The 17,084-nt window shown below is 37.7% G+C and overlaps 1 protein-coding gene across 8 annotated transcripts in view; it reads right to left on the bottom strand.

Moving 5' to 3' along the window:
* Window positions 1-17,084, bottom strand: part of UNC13B (unc-13 homolog B) — a 231,367-nt gene that overhangs the window by 71,354 nt on the left and 142,929 nt on the right. For all 8 annotated transcript variants that reach the window (XM_077912416.1, XM_077912419.1, XM_077912420.1 and 5 more), the window contains 2 exons: window positions 16,540-16,854; window positions 14,362-14,452 (listed from right to left, as the gene is read on the bottom strand). In XM_077912416.1, coding sequence (XP_077768542.1) covers window positions 14,362-14,452; window positions 16,540-16,854 — 406 coding nt within the window. The remainder of the gene's footprint in view (window positions 1-14,361; window positions 14,453-16,539; window positions 16,855-17,084) is intronic.

Below are 17,084 nucleotides of genomic sequence, written 5' to 3'. Positions count from 1 at the left end.
AGAAAAGAAAAGAAAAGAAAAAAATAGTGATTTGCTCAAGTTCCCTCAGATTTCAAGATTGAGTACTGCAAGGACCCAGATCTTTCTATTTCCAGTTTAGCCCTATATTTTAGTAGTAAGAGGGATAATTCTAAATGGACACAAAAGACATTGTATATCACAAATGGGGCCCCATATACCAGCCTGGCAACCACAATTCCCACCAACTAGATCTCAGGAAACAGATTCACAGGTGACAGACACAGAAGCTTCTATATTATCTTCTTTTCCCTTCTGCCTTAAAGGTATTATTAGTTTGTTAGGGCTACCCTAATACCACAGACCGGATGGTTTAGGCAACAGAAATTTATTTTCTTACAATACTAAAGGTTAGGAGTCTAAGATCAAGGTGTCAGCAAGGTTGCTTTCTTCTGAGGCCTCTCTCCTTCGCCTCAGATGGCCATCTGCTGTCTTCACAGGCTCTTCCATCTGTGTCCTAATCTCTTTTTATAGGAACACCATTCAAATTGGACTTGGGACCACCCATATGACCTCAATTTACCATAATTAGCTCTTTAAAGGCCCTCTGTCCAAATATCACATTCTGAGATACTGGGTATTAAGATTTCAGTACATGAAGTAGGGCGAGGGAGCAGGTGGTGGCACACAATTCACCCCATAACAGAAAGAAAAGGTAAAATCAGGGTTTTGGTGGTACTCTGGATTTAAAAGGCAGAGGAAAAAAGGACACAATCCAGAATCAGAAGCCAGGTACCCTGATGTTTTCCTTTCCTTTGTAAGGAAACTTTGGAATGGAATAGAAGAAACATACTGGCTGGTCACTTTATAGAGAAAAAGAATTAGGCCAGTCTCCGCTTCCTTCTCTGTTCTGGCCTGCTTCCTAACAAACGTGGATAACATGGGCAGGAGAATCAGGTGTGTCCTTTCTGGGTACTCCTGCTCTGTTCAATGCAGGTGGGAGTAGGAAAGGTAGAGGGCCTGTGTTCATGTGTATAAAAATAAATTTTAAATTTTTAAAAAGATTTTATTTATTTATTCATGAGAGATACACACAGAGAGAGGCAGAGACACAGGCAGAGGGAGAAGCAGGCTCCAGGCAGGGAGATCAATGTGGGACTTGATCCTGGTACTCCAGGATCACGCCCTGAGCTGAAGGTAGGCACTTAACTGCTGAGCCACCCAGGCATCCCAAATTTTAATTTCTTAAGAATATCACAATTATTACTCACTCAGCTTCATCTTTGGAATTTCTTTCTACCTAAGATTTTAGTTTTACCAAAGCAGTTGAATTCCAAGCACTGAGATAGATTTGTGTATTAGAGAAATAGAAAAGGAGGAACAGAGATAGGCTGTAGGAAAAACTGGCAGCTCAAGAGCATGCTTTGTTACTGAACAACTGGGCAAGCTACTTCTACACCCTGTAAAAAACTTATTTCAGAGGCTTAGATAATATTGCCAATTTCTCCGCAGACAGGCAACAAAGAGAAGAAAGAAAGGTTGCAGGTTAGGGAACAATTAAGGCAGAATGAGGCAAATTCAAGAAAGGTCCAAAGAAGTTTAAAAGGAACAGGGCTGCACAGCAAATATCATTCTCAATGGGGAAGCACTGGGAGCCTTTCCCCTAAGATCAGGAACAAGACAGGGATGTCCACTCTCACCACTGCTGTTCAACATAGTACTGGAAGTCCTAGCCTCAGCAATCAGACAACAAAAAGACATTAAAGGTATTCAAATTGGCAAAGAAGAAGTCAAACTCTCCCTCTTCGCCGATGACATGATACTCTACATAGAAAACCCAAAAGTCTCCACCCCAAGATTGCTAGAACTCATACAGCAATTCGGTAGCGTGGCAGGATACAAAATCAATGCCCAGAAGTCAGTGGCATTTCTATACACTAACAATGAGACTGAAGAAAAAGAAATTAAGGAGTCAATCCCATTTACAATTGCACCCAAAAGCATAAGATACCTAGGAATAAACCTAACCAAAGATGTAAAGGATCTATACCCTCAAAACTATAGAACACTTCTGAAAGAAATTGAGGAAGACACAAAGAGATGGAAAAATATTCCATGCTCATGGATTGGCAGAATTAATATTGTGAAAATGTCAATGTTACCCAGGGCAATATACACATTTAATGCAATCCCTATCAAAATACCATGGACTTTCTTGAGAGAGTTAGAACAAATTATTTTAAGATTTGTGTGGAATCAGAAAAGACCCCGAATAGCCAGGGGAATTTTAAAAAAGAAAACCATATCTGGGGGCATCACAATGCCAGATTTCAGGTTGTACTACAAAGCTGTGGTCATCAAGGCAGTGTGGTACTGGCACGAAAACAGACACATAGATCAGTGGAACAGAATAGAGAATCCAGAAGTGGACCCTCAACTTTATGGTCAACTAATATTCGATAAAGGAGGAAAGACTATCCATTGGAAGAAAGACAGTCTCTTCAATAAATGGTGCTGGGAAATTGGACATCCACATGCAGAAGAATGAAACTAGACCACTCTCTTGCACCATACACAAAGATAAACTCAAAATGGATGAAAGATCTAAATGTGAGACAAGATTCCATCAAAATCCTAGAGAAGAACACAGGCAACACCCTTTTTGAACTCGGCCATAGTAACTTCTTGCAAGATACATCCACGAAGGCAAAAGAAACAAAAGCAAAAATGAACTATTGGGACTTCATCAAGATAAGAAGCTTTTGCACAGCAAAGGATACAGTCAACAAAACTCAAAGACAACCTACAGAATGGGAGAAGATATTTGCAAATGACATATCAGATAAAGGGCTAGTTTCCAAGATCTAAAAGAACTTCTTAAACTCAACACCAAAGAAACAAACAATCCAATCATGAAATGGGCAAAAGACATGAACAGAAATCTCACAGAGGAAGACATAGACATGGCCAACATGCACATGAGAAAATGCTCGGCATCACTTGCCATCAGGGAAATACAAATCAAAACCACAATGAGATACCACCTCACACCAGTGAGAATGGGGAAAATTAACAAGGCAGGAAACCACAAATGTTGGAGAGGATGCGGAGAAAAGGGAACCCTCATACACTGTTGGTGGGAATGTGAACTGGTGCAGCCACTCTGGAAAACTGTGTGGAGGTTCCTCAAACAGTTAAAAATATACCTGCCCTACGACCCAGCAATTGCACTGTTGGGGATTTACCCCAAAGATACAAATGCAATGAAACGCCGGGACACCTGCACCCCGATGTTTATAGCAGCAATGGCCACGATAGCCAAACTGTGGAAGGAGCCTCGGTGTCCAACGAAAGATGAATGGATAAAGAAGATGTGGTTTATGTATACAATGGAATATTACTCAGCTATTAGAAATGACAAATACCCACCATTTGCTTCAACGTGGATGGAACTGGAGGGTATTATGCTGAGTGAAGTAAGTCAGTCAGAGAAGGACAAACATTATATGTTCTCATTCATTTGGGGAATATAAATAATAGTGAAAGGGAATATAAGGGAAGGGAGAAGAAATGTGTGGGAAATATCAGAAAGGGAGACAGAACGTAAAGACTGCTAACTCTGGGAAACGAACTAGGGGTGGTAGAAGGGGAGGAGGGTGGGGGGTGGGAGTGAATGGGTGACAGGCACTGGGGGTTATTCTGTATGTTAGTAAATTGAACACCAATAAAAAATAAATTAAAAAAAAAAGGAACAGGGCTGGGAGATAATATTTGCAAATCATATATTTGGTAAGAACATATTAAGAAATCTTACAACTCAACAAAAAAAAAGACAACCCAATGTAAAAATGGGCAGAAGGTTTGAACAGATATTTCTTCAAAGAAGATATACAGATGGCCAACAAGCATATAAAAAGATGCTTAACGCTATTAGTCACTAGGAAAATGTGAATTGGATTCATAATGAGATACCGCTTCATATGCACTAAGATGATTTTAACAAAAAGATTAACAGGTACTGGTAAGGATGTGAAGAAACTGGAAAGCTCATATATTGCTTATGGGAATATAAAATGGCACAAGCCATTTGGAAAAGTCTGACAGTTTCTCAAAAGGTTAAACATAGTTACCATATGACCCAGCAATTCCATTCCTATGTACATACCCAAGAGAATTGAAGACCCATGTCCACACAAAAAAATGTACATGAATGTTCTCAATGGCATTATTATAATGGCCAAAAGGTGAAGGCAAATCAAATGTCCAACAATAAGTGAATGGATAAACAAAATGTGGTATATCCACAGAATGGAATATTATTCAGCCATATAAAGGAATGAAGTACTGATAGTTGCTGCAACACAGAAAAACCTTAAAAACATGTTAAGTGAAAGAAGGCAGATACAACAGGCTACATATTGTGTGATTTCATTTATATGACATGTCCAGAACAGATAAATCCATAAAGACAGAAAATAAATTAATGGCTGCCAGAGGCTAGAGCAAAGCAGGGAATGAGGAATGACTTATTATGGGTATGATGTTTCCTTTGGAGTGATGGAAATGTTTTGGAATTAGATGATGGTGATGGCTGTACAACCTACTGAATATACCAAAATACACTGAGTTGTACACTTAAAATGGTGAATTTTATGTTATATGAATTGTACCTCAATAAAAAGATATCTATTACTTAAAAAAAATAGAAGATTCCTTTTCCTTTTTTCAGTCCATGAAGGGGAAATGGTATAGAAATAGGGCTAGAATGAGAAGGCTGGAAGAATACACAAAGCACAGTGTACCTGTCTCTAATTCACCTTAGGACAGTGAAACCATGAGAGACTCCTAATTCTAGGAAATGAACAAAAGGTTGTGGAAGGGGAGGTGGGTGGGCAGATGAGGTAACTGGGTGATGGGCACTGAGGAGGGTACTAGATGGGATGAGCACTGGATGTTATACTATATGTTGGCAAATGAAACTTCAATTAAAAAGAAAAGTACAGCGGTTTGGCGCCTGCCTTTGGCCCAGGGCGCGATCCTGGAGACCCGGGATCGAATCCCACATCGGGCTCCCGGTGCATGGAGCCTGCTTCTCCCTCTGCCTGTGTCTCTGCGCCTCTCTCTCTCTCTCTGTGACTATCATAAATAAATAAAATTAAAAAAAAAAAAAAAGAAAAGTACAGTGAAAAGAGATGGAAGCCGGCTCTGTATGAAGGAAAAAAGGAGTCATAGTCATAGGTGACTGGAAAGATGAAATCTCGGAATTATAAAATTTCCTCAACCCAAAGTGACCAAGTATGAGTATGACCTCTCCTTTTTTTTTTTTTAAAGAAATTTTTAGGTAGGAGAAGCTTTCTCATTCCTCTCCAAGAAACAATTGCCCAAAATGAGAAAGGACTAGCTTCCCTATTCTACATCCTTTGCATTCATCCTGTCAACAGATATTTATGGAGTATCTACTATGTGTACAACAAGACAGCTACCTATCCTTCCCTCCCTTTAAAGTTAAATGAAACTCCTACTCCTAATTACTCTACATTATAGAAGGGATGGTTCAGCTTTCTCTTACTTTTCAAGAGGCCAATCATATTTAGTAGGTTCAGGGTTGGTTCAGCAAGCATTGAAACAAAATACAGGAGACACAAAATAAGTTTTGAGAGATTATGTCTTTTGGTTAAATGTGTTGGATTTTAGATCTGATGGGACAAGAGAGTGCATAAGAAGTGGCTAGAAACACGGGTCTACAGTTCAGGGGACACATCTGGGCTAGATACACAGATAGGCGAGTAATCCACATCTAAGTGGTAACTGACATAATGAATGAGATTTCATAGAAACAATGTAGGGGTTATATGAAAAGAGGATTGAGCAGAGAATACCAGAAAGACCAATATTCTAGAAATGAGCAAAGAGAAATCAGAAAAAGGAGACTAAAGAGATCAGAGAATAGTGGCAATGGGGATGGTTTCTTAAATGTCAAAACACAAAGGAGTGTTCAGTGTTAAACCCTACAGAATGACCCAATAAGATTTGAAAGCAACCACTAATTAGGTAGCTATGAGTTGATTGATGACCCTCACAAATGCAGTTTTAATGAAATGATAATGAAATCAACTGAGACTTTCTTCAAATGTATTTCTTGGAAAATGAGTGCTACAGAATGCTTCTCTAAAACAGAATTTCATGGTCAAATAAGTTTGCAATAACATTGTGTACATTATATCCTCCTCTTTAAGAATCATAACAAGCCTACAAGAGAGTAATCTATTGGTGTTATACTCTACTGGAACCCATTGTTTCCCAAATTTCTTTGACTATGGAACTCTATCACATAATAGAGGACCCACTGACAGTTCCAGAAACTGGAGTCCTGCAGAACATTGTTTTCACACTCTAGAAAACAGAGTTCTAAGATTATGGTGGTAATATGGTAGAAAATAGTGTTAAAAACACAGACTCTAGAGTTAAATAGACCTAGGTTTGAATGCAGTTCTCTTACCAGCTAAGTGACCCTGATTAAGTTTCTATCTTTCTAAACCTCAATTTCTTAGTCTATAAAATGGGCCAAATAACAAAGCCTAGTTTGTAAATTATTGTGAGGGATTCATTTTGATAATGCATGTAAATAAAGTACTTATGTGGTGATGTAGGTAATAAAGTTTTTGTTCAATGAGGAGTTATGGAACAGATGGGACATAATTGCAACAAGGAAGGGGAGTATGAGAACAGGTTATGTGAAGATCTAGTAATGGCCTGGAAGTGGCAGAGAGCAGGTGAACACTAAGCCTCCCTCCTGACCCAGTAATGGGGCATAAAAAAGGCATATCCTCCTTAGCAAGGACTTCAGTGGGCTCCTGACTGGCTCAATTGAGTTAGTAGAGCATGTGACTTGTAGACCAACAAGATCAAGAGGATCTTGATCTTGGGGACATGAGGTCAAGCCCCATGCGGAGGGTGGAGTTTACTTTTAAAAAGGCCAGGAAGGGGTTAGCAAACAGCCAGGTTTCAGTCAGTAAAGAATATATTGATTCCAGTCTCAGACGTCAGTAAGATTTCATAGAATTTGCAATTTGCAAATTGCAGGGCAGAAGAGGCCTCTTAGAACAGCTACAGCCCTTGTCTAAGAGAGCTTTCTCCAGGTTGTGAAGCAGTAGGGCCTGGTCTTGGGTAGAGATGACCATGAAGTTTGAAGAGAGATACTAAAAGTTGTGGTTGAGAGATGTCTACAAGTATTCAGGATATTACTACAGGATTTGAATTTCAACAGTGTAAGTAGTAGCACAAGATAAACAATTTAAAAATCCATCAATAGAGCACACAGTATACAAATTATAATACAATCACCAAGAGAAATATTATGTAGCTATTAAAGAGAATGCAGTAGCTCTATACTAATAAGGAAAAATCTCCAAGATATAACATTAAATTTTAAAAGGTAAAGGACGATGTATGTAATACACATGCATGCTATGCACACACACATGCTTATAAATGCACAGATTATCGTAGACTGATTCACAAAACATAGATAACAAAGTGATAAGGAAGATAGGGAGACTAGAGGCCTGGAAGTTTAAAATAAGAGGGAAATTTTGCATTATACATGTTTATGTTTCTATTTTTACACGTATTACTTATTCAAAACATTCTTTAGTTTTTTAATTGTTGAGAGTAGTGATGGTTCGGGAGAGGGCTGACAGATTATGAGAAAAAAAAGAGCAAAAAAGGTGATCTCCATGAGAGCAAAGAGGAGAGGTAGTAAAAGGTAGTCATACTCAGAGCAAAATCTTGAAGTTTAAAATTATACAAAGAATGCTTTCCTGATACAACTAAATCTAAGAGATGAGGTCCTCAGAGACTCCCCTTGAGCATCATTTTTCCCCAAGGAGAATACCTTTTTCAGAGCTTCAATAATAGCATGAGAAGGAAGTCTCTGGTAGGGAGAGAGTCGCAAATACAGAACAGTGCTTTGTGGGAGACAGTCGATTCATTCCGTCTTAATGATCTTCCCTGAGAAAATGCTGATCTCATCTCTCAGGCTGACCAGCTGCAATCTTGGATCCCATGAGATTGCTCCATTTAAACACGGGCCTTCTAATCTATTTGCTCAATTCTATCTCTGCTTTCTAAATAAGGCTCTCCTTCTTCAGCTTTCTTTAGCAACCTAAAAGCTTCTGTCAAGGCTTCCTCACGGCCTACCTCCATTTCTTCTCCTTCACTGTCCCTTCCACCTGGAACACCCACCCACCTGCTGCCACCACAGTCTCTGTTTCTAGAGCTAAAAGTCTCACCTCCTCCCCCAGATTTTTCTGCAGCTAAGCCAAATAAGGTACAGAATCATATCCATTCCACCCACACTACTAACATTACTGCAATGTCATCAAACACTTATTAAGTACATATGGCCAGGTACTCAGCCAGCCCAGATACAGAGATGACCTATATGATCTCTCCCCTCAAGCTGCTTACAGGAATGGCAAAAGGGAGGGTGGGGGGGGAGCAGCCCAGGTGGCTGAGCGGTTTAGTGCTGCCTTCAGCCCAGGGCCTGATCCTGGAGACCCGGAATCGAGTCCCATGTCAGGCTCCCTGCATGGAGCCTGCTTCTTTCTCTGTCTCTGCCTCTCTCTTTCTCTCTCTCTCACTCTCTCATGAATAAATAAAATCTTTAAAAAAAAAAAAAAAAGGAATGGCATAAGGGTAGCTAGGTTCCTATGGTAGTTCCTCAAAGTCTATTGAATGCAGTTACCAGCTGAGAAAGTACGAATGTCCCACAAATTTATGGGAAATAGTCATATCACAATCAAAGAAATCCAAATTAAAATAAGGGGATACCATTCTTCTGTCAAATTGGCAAACATTTTCTAAAATGATAATATTCAGTGTTGGTGTGGCACGTTCAAATACCGAAAGCACAAATTGGAAAAATCTTTCTGAAATCACATGCAGAAGTTTATCAGAAGCCTTTAAAAGATATATACTCTTAAACTCAGTAATTTATTTGAGAATCTACTTTAAGAAAGCCAAGTTAAAGAAATAATCAAAATCAACAGATTCATGCACAATGATGCTCATCACAGCATTATTTATAAAGAAATAGAAGTTGGTATAAAACATCAACATAATGGAATAGTACTAATCTATTAATAATCATGAAATCACGTTTTCAAAAAATATTTAATAACCCAGAATAAGGCTCACAAAAATAACCTAAGCAAGAAAAATTTTAAATGCACACACAGTATGGTCCAAATTCAGTAACTTTACATTTAATGTATATAAATGTTATATAAGAAAACATAACTAATGCTAATATTTTATAGTTAGTAGGCTCTGGAAAAAATTAAAAATAGAATTAATTAAAACATAAAGAGGCACACAGAGACTTTGGTGAAAATACCAACAGAAATGTTGGGGCACCTGGGTGGCTCAGTCAGTGAAGCATCTGCCTCCAGCTCAGGTCATGATCCCGAGATCTTAGGATTGAGCCCCATTGTCAGGCTCCCTGCTCAGCAGGGAGTTTGCTTCTCCCTCTCCTCACCACCTGCTTGTGCTCTCTCTAGCTCTCTCTTTCTCACTCTCTTTTTCAAATAAATAAAATCTCTAAAAAGAAATGATGACAGACTTTTCTGGCTAGGTAAGCATCCATAAAAGGTTGGCTAAACACTCTGCCAGGTTCTATACTGGGCTCTAGAACATCAGCAATAAAAAGCATAACCCCAGCAATCAAAGATCTTACAAGTACATAGAAAAGTTAGATCAAAGAGTAAAAACAAGTAATTCCATTACATCATGGTAAATGCCAATCTAGAAAAAGTATGCACAGAGTCTGGAATCTTAACCCCCAAAACTGACAACTGACTGGGTTTTAAATGTAAGAATTTAGCTAAGTGGAGAAAGTATTCCATGCATGGTAAATAGCAAGCGCATAGTCTCTGAGATTTTGAAAAATATATAGTCCTGGATGTTGGAAATGTTAACTAAACAGAGTAGCAGAATGAAATAAGACCAAAATGGTATATAAGGTCTGTATCAGTGCTTTTCCAATTCTTTTTGTAGAGTATCTGGGTGTTTTGTTGTTGTTGTTGTTGTTGTTGTTGTTTTTATTCCAACATGTCATGGACTGATATTTTTGGTCTATATACTACTCTATGAAAAAAGGACATTATCATGTGCATGGTATTACAGCAATCCAAATTGCCTCTAAATCCTCCCTTAGAGTACTTATTTCATCAAAGTAGAAACAAACAGTTCCTGGACTGGGGTGGTCCATGAACCACACTGGGAGTCGCACGAAGCTAGACAGATTATGAAGGTTTTATTTTATCATGAAGGCAATATGGAGTCACTAACGTATATTTTTTCTGATTTCTTCTTTTTTAAATCATAGTTTTACTAGATGATTCACAATCCTTAAAAAAAAAAAAAGGTACTATTATTCTCCCCATCTTGTGGATTAGGAAAATGTAGCTGATTAACGTTAAAAAACTTTCTCACAATGATACATTGAGAAAGAAATATGGCAACCCATATCACAGGCAAGGGTTAATGTCCCTAAAACAATAAAAACTCCTGGGGATCAAAAGTTCAACAGAAAAAAAATGGGCAAAGAATACGAATAGACCGTTCACAAAATAGTAAATACTAATAGCCTTTACTTGTATGAAAACATGCTTTACTGTACTAAGATATGCAAACTTAAATTCTACTGAGACAACACTGCCTAGCAGACTAGCAAAAATCCAAAAGTTCAAACAAATCACTCTACTGGTGGCTTTAGGAAGGAAAAAAAGCACCCTCAGGACATTATTAGCAGGAGTATAAATTAGTACAGTATCTGTGGAAGGCAGATACCCTTTGAGGTAGTCATTAAAGCAGCTCATAAATATCCTTCTCTTTCTCTTTCAAGGTATATTATACTGTTTCACTTGAGGTTAAATATGGTTATACAATTTGCTTTATCCAGGGAAATGTGAGTAAAAGTGACATTGTATCTTCTAGGTGGAAGTTTTAAGAGCTAGAGTACAAGAGCTAGAATGCAATTTACTATGTTCTCTTTCATTGATCTTTTCTTTCACTATACCATCTATACTGACAATATCCTAGATGCAGGCTGCTCCATCACCCTGGACTGCAGAGAGAAGACAACTTAAAGCAGAACTCCTTGACATGCAGGATGACAAGGAGCATAAGAAAAATACACTTTTATTGTTTTAAAGCACTGACAAATGGAGGAAATGTAGCAATATTTATCAAATTTACAAAGGCATATATCCCCTCAAATATACTTGCAAAATGATGTATGTAAAAGGTGCTCGTTTACAGCATCGTTTGTTAAAGCAAATGACCACACTGTTAAATCAAATGAACCAAATTAACACCAAGAGAAGACTAGTCAAATACTTGCAGTACCTTCATACAATGAAATATCTGTAGTTATTAAGAAAAAATTCTCTTAGAACTAATATGGAAGGATCTCCAAATGAAAAAACAAGATATTCTCAGGATGTATATCAATTTCGTTTTTAAAATAAAGTGAGAGGGTTACAACATATATTCATATTTTTTTGGACTTGCACAAAGCAATAAGAAACTAACAATTATTACCTTGGGCAGAGTGTTTAAGCGTGACTGGGTGGAACTTCCAATTGCTCAGGAAAAAAAAATTGTGTGCTGTACTTAACTTCCTACTGTCACAACCTCGATAAATCAAGCAAATCTCATGTTAAGTATAAATACCATACACCTGCCTCTATCTTAAATCGTTCTCACACCCTTCACTAAACTCTGGCTTATCTCTACCCTCTTGGCCATCTAATCAGCTTCCAGTTACATTACCTGTGTTAAGAATATATTTACTATTGTTCTCTTATTCAATTAAGTAGGAATGATTCTTAGTTACCCTTAAATAAACCATGCTTTTTCTCTAAATGATTCCAAGCTTTGCCAACAGTTTTTAGCTATTCTTTCTGAGACTCTGAATTGCCTCTTAAAACAAACACTTATTAGTGTTTGTCTCCAATATATTCTTGTTTTTCTCATTCAGAACTTTTGTGTGGATGTTATTTCTTTTACTTTCCTCTATAACAAAGAATTATAAGAAAATTAGAAATAAAAAATTAGTATTATAACATTGACTCCATAAATGTTTACTTTAAATGTTTATTTCATGTGAGTCTAGATCAACAGACTCCAAGTGTTTATGATTAGGCAGCCCAACCCATAGAAATATTTTTAGCACAATCTCAAACATATATATTTACTCATTTAAAACCTATATATATGTAACCATATTCGTACATTCATACATTATAAAAATGTAAAAAGTTTTTATAAAAGAAACAATCATTTAAGATTAATGATAAAAATATTTTTTGCTGTCACTAAAAATATTAGCAGTAATATTTTTAGTGAAAGCAATGTGATACAATATGCCTCATTATTTTTTAAATCTTATTTAACATTTTGTTATAGAATTATTTGAAAGTTTGGTTCTACATTCAATTATTTCAATACATGGTTTTCAAAGCTGTCAAAAAGATACAGATATGTCAGTCAAATGAAAGATGTGCAATTGGTTCCTACATAGCAATTTTTCAAAGATTTTGTTGAAATATGTATAAATAAGTTCTCATTTTCTCTGATATCTTACCAAATAGAAATATTTCTAATAAATAAATTCAAACCTCACTGAAATTTTTCATTAGAAATATTTTTAAGTATGTTAGTAGTTTCTTCCCAAGATTTTAGAACATGCAATTATGAGTTTTTATAGGTAACACTCATTGTTTCGGATTTAAAAAAGAACACACACACAAAAGAAAACATTTTCAAACATCTGTATTTAAAGCAGCTACCTTTTCAATCATTATTAAAACATTATCTTCTCCCCAAGGGTCCAATTAGCAGTGCTTATAAGAAGCTAGAACAATACAAGCAAAAAAAAAAGGCGCAACAAAATAAATGGTAATGATGGATTCTAACTGTAAAATGTAATATCTAGTCCATGAGTCCATACTGATATAAATAAACTGATGGGAGAAAAAAGAAATCTCTTCCTTATAGAATGCCAACTAATGAATGTAGAAAGTATAATGGAAACAGAAAGTTCCCATTTGGCAACTACCATTAGTGGTGGTAGATTCAGATAGGAGTCATCAATGAATGCTTAGCTTGTAGGTAGGAGGCGACGAGGAGTAAGATATTGGCATAGTCTCAGAGTACACAAAACACTTATCAATTACAAAAGGAAAAAAGGTGCCTTGACAAGTTGGAAACCTGGCCAATAAAAACTTAACTAGGTGATTGAGGTTAACATTAAGAAGGGTAATACAATTCACTAAAAAGAGCCCAGTGTCAATTTTGTGTAATTCCTGCCAACAAAGCATGGCCCAAGTCTGAACTTGAGGAAACATTGGATGGACCCCAAATGAAGAACATACTACAAAATAAAAGCCCTGTACCATCTGTCCAAGATAAAAATGAGGAAGTGTTCCTGATTAAAGGAAACTAAAGAGATATGACTACTAAATGCAACATGGCAGCCTGAATTGTATCCTGGACCAGGAAAGAAAAAATGGTATTGTTGAGACAGCTAGCAAAGTTTGCGTAGCATTTTGATGATGGTGTTGCTGTTGTTGATTTTTTCTTGTGGATGGTTACATTGTAGTTGATAGGAGAGTCTCTTGGTTTGTTGGGAAGTACAAATAGGACTATTTATGAGTAATATGACATCTCTCCAACTTTTTCTCAAATGGTTCAGAAAAGAATTAATCATAATGGAAGGAGGGTTTTGAAGCAATTTTGATCATGTCATCAATTGGGGCATCTTGGCAAGAAAGATTTAAGCATTCTTTATATTGCTATTTTGGCAACTTTCCCCTAAGTTTGTAATTATTTCAAGATAAATTATACTTTAAGTGTATTTATAAATGTGAGCATGCTTGCATTTTTAATATCTGCCTGGTATTATACTACTGACAGCCACTAATCATCATTTAAAAATAACCTTTCTGTGTATATCATAAAGGCCCTCTGTAATAGGCAGTCAGTGGCCTTAAACTGGGTAGCCAAGGGAGACAACAACTAACTAGAGGCCTTATAATAACTTAGGCCCTGTCCTAAGTTCAAAATATAATGGCCTCAAAGTGGCAATGGTACTGAAAATAGCATTTAACTTAAACTTCAGGCTCTCAACCCACTAGGTCTATTTGATTTCCATTAATCAGCATAGAAGGAAGCCAAAAGCCAACTCCCATCTCTTAAGACTCTAGCTTACTTGTCATGCATTTCCAAAAGCACACTATAAGAAGATGACTAATCACTGACTGCTTCTTTAGGACCATATGTCTCCCAATTTTAAAGGAAAAATTGTCCCAACTAGTACTAGAAAAACAGATTTCCTACCTCCTGCAGCTGGAGTCGAACCTTGGTAACTGCTCGGATCCAGTGAGCTCTTGCTTGGGTAAATGGTGAAGAACCATTCTCCTCAGGAAAACTTGTAACAAAGAAAATAATGTTTCTTAAAAATAGCCCAGGCAACAAGGTGACTACTCAAGCAAAACTGCCAAGTATCTAAAGTAAAATGGTTTGTATTCATGCCTAGACTTATTTTGTGAGTCAGGCCACTAAACAGAATAGTACTGAATAGCCAATGTGAAAAAAAAAAAAAATCCTCTCTAAAATGACAACTCCTTTTAGCTTTTTATCCATTTCCTCTCTCCTTTCCCCTTTATTCACTCAACCAATGAGCCAAATCACTAGGATAGTTTCAGGATTCCAGTAAAAGTAATGGCAAGGGCCCTGAGTCAATGTTAGCACTGAAATTACATAGACATGTGAACTAACCCTTGCACCTTACCTCTCAAGACCACCGAGTCTCCCTTGGGCATTCTGTATATCATCCATCCTTAGAGCAGAATTTTGTTCTTACAAATCTTTCCTGCTCCACTAAGAATATTGGAAGGCTTATCATTCCTAGACTACATCAAAAACGCTAAGTAAAAAAGCACAGCTCTTTTCCTGCCATGGTCTTTTTCCCTGACCTGCCTTAGGGACACATTCAATGACACAACAATAATATATAACAAAGTAGCTTTGGGGCAGAAACACTAGGCTGTATTAGAACAAATCATCGCCCAGGTTCTTAACTGTGGAATACTGGTCAATTCTTGGTGATAAAGCTTCTCCTCTCTCCCACGGAGGTCTAGTGCCAAGGCAGCAAACAAGCATCCACCATTTAGATATCTGAAATATATGCTAGGCTCTGATGCCATCTAACTGAGTCAACTGTATTAAATAAAATACTGTGGGCACTGCTGACCATGATAGAACTGCGCCTCATCTGCATAGCTAGGATTTGAAAGGACATAACCATTGGAGGACAAAAACTCATGCTGGGCACTTCTGCTGCTCTACCAAGAACTCTATCTAGACAATAGTATCTGCCAAGTACAAGGTCTACAAAGAGCCATTTCTCAGTGGGTCATCAATCACAAATCTTGGATGTCTTGTCTATTAGATGAGCCAAGAGAGATGACCAAAAATCAGGAAAAAGGAGAAAAGAAAATAAGTTTGTATCTTCAGTGGTGGAGTAGATACACCAACAACCCTTCAAACTTTTACCACATATAACAGCACTTGCTGCTCTGATCTGTTGGTGAGAGGCTTTATTTTTAGGCCTTGAAATCTGAGAATCCAAGTCACACCTAGCTCTTATCACTCTACCCCAGTGATTTTCAACTGGGGGCAGTTTTGTCCCCTAAGAGAAATCTGACAAGATCTAGAGACATTTTTGGTTGTCACAACTTAGGGTTACTACTGGCATGTAACATACAGAGACCAGGGATGTCATTATACATTCCACAATGCCCAGAACAGCTCCACATAACAAAGAGTTATCTAACCCCAGATATCAATCATGCCAAGACTGAAAATCCCACTCTGCCCTAACCTATCAGCAAATCTACTGACCAATTTAGCTCAATAACAATAACATTCAAACACTGTACTAAGATTCATTATAAGACTGTTAAAAAACAAGTTTAAAATTTTTCTTCTCATGGGTACCAATTAATTCCAGACACACTGTTAGACCTGAGGAGGCAAAAGGGTGAGATCTGGCTTTTAGACCAATTCTTTCTTAACTCTGTCCTGGTGTTCTCAGCCAGGAAAAACAAAACAAAACAAAACAATGTTCACATAAAAAGTTTAAACATTAACTGGCTGAGAAGCCTATTTCATCCAAAGCATCTCCTTTGAATGAAGTAAGTTGCAGGGCTTGGGTTGGTTCTAGACTCAGAGGCTACCATACATAAGTCCTAGTAGGCCAATAACTGCATATTCAAGAAGGCCTAGGTACACTGAAGCTAACTACAAAGAACCCAAGTGTTCTTCAAAGATCCTCAAAATATCTAGGGAATTATATACCAAAAATCAAAGGAAGCAGCACATAGCCAAACCTCAGTTTCTCGATCACTACCATACCCAGCTATAGCAAAACAAATGAAAAGCACTTACATCCAGCAATACCACAGGCAGATACTGAGGAAACCACATGAACTCCTTAAGGAAACTATCACCTACCTCTCCTGGGGGCCTAGGACGTGGTCTTTGGGTAGCACCAGATCTGGGGGAAGATGGGTTGTGGTATCTTTTTTCTTGTCCTTGGGTTCACACACTCTCCCCTTCTCTTCTTCACCTGTTACCTCCAAGGCTTTCTCTTGTTCTCCAAAGCCCACCTGGCCGTCTCTGGAGAAGCTGCCAGAGCTGTGGCATGAATGAATTGAATCCCTCTCCCGACGGTCATCATCTTGTTCGTGACACTGGTCTAGTTCACTCAACTGAGAGCTTCCTTGACTCACATTACAGGATGAGCCATACCTACTACTGCTGGTGGGGCTGTGAGAATGAAAGAAAGACAGGTGAGTACTTACATGCAAAGAGGGACCAGGACAAAAGTAATGGACAAATCCAGAAATAATGATTCTTTCAGTGGGAAGAATCACAAATAGGAGGTTTCTGGGAAGACAAGACCAAACTTTGTAATCTAGAACTAGTTTCTAGTCAGCAGAAGCACAACAGGAAAAGCAACGCTGGGTTCTCTAATATTAACCTCAACCTGTGACAGA

Source organism: Canis aureus, chromosome 10 (genome assembly GCF_053574225.1).
Source record: "Canis aureus isolate CA01 chromosome 10, VMU_Caureus_v.1.0, whole genome shotgun sequence".
In the NCBI taxonomy this organism is placed as follows: Eukaryota; Metazoa; Chordata; class Mammalia; order Carnivora; family Canidae; genus Canis; species Canis aureus.
This window is presented reverse-complemented; position numbering and strand designations above follow the sequence as displayed.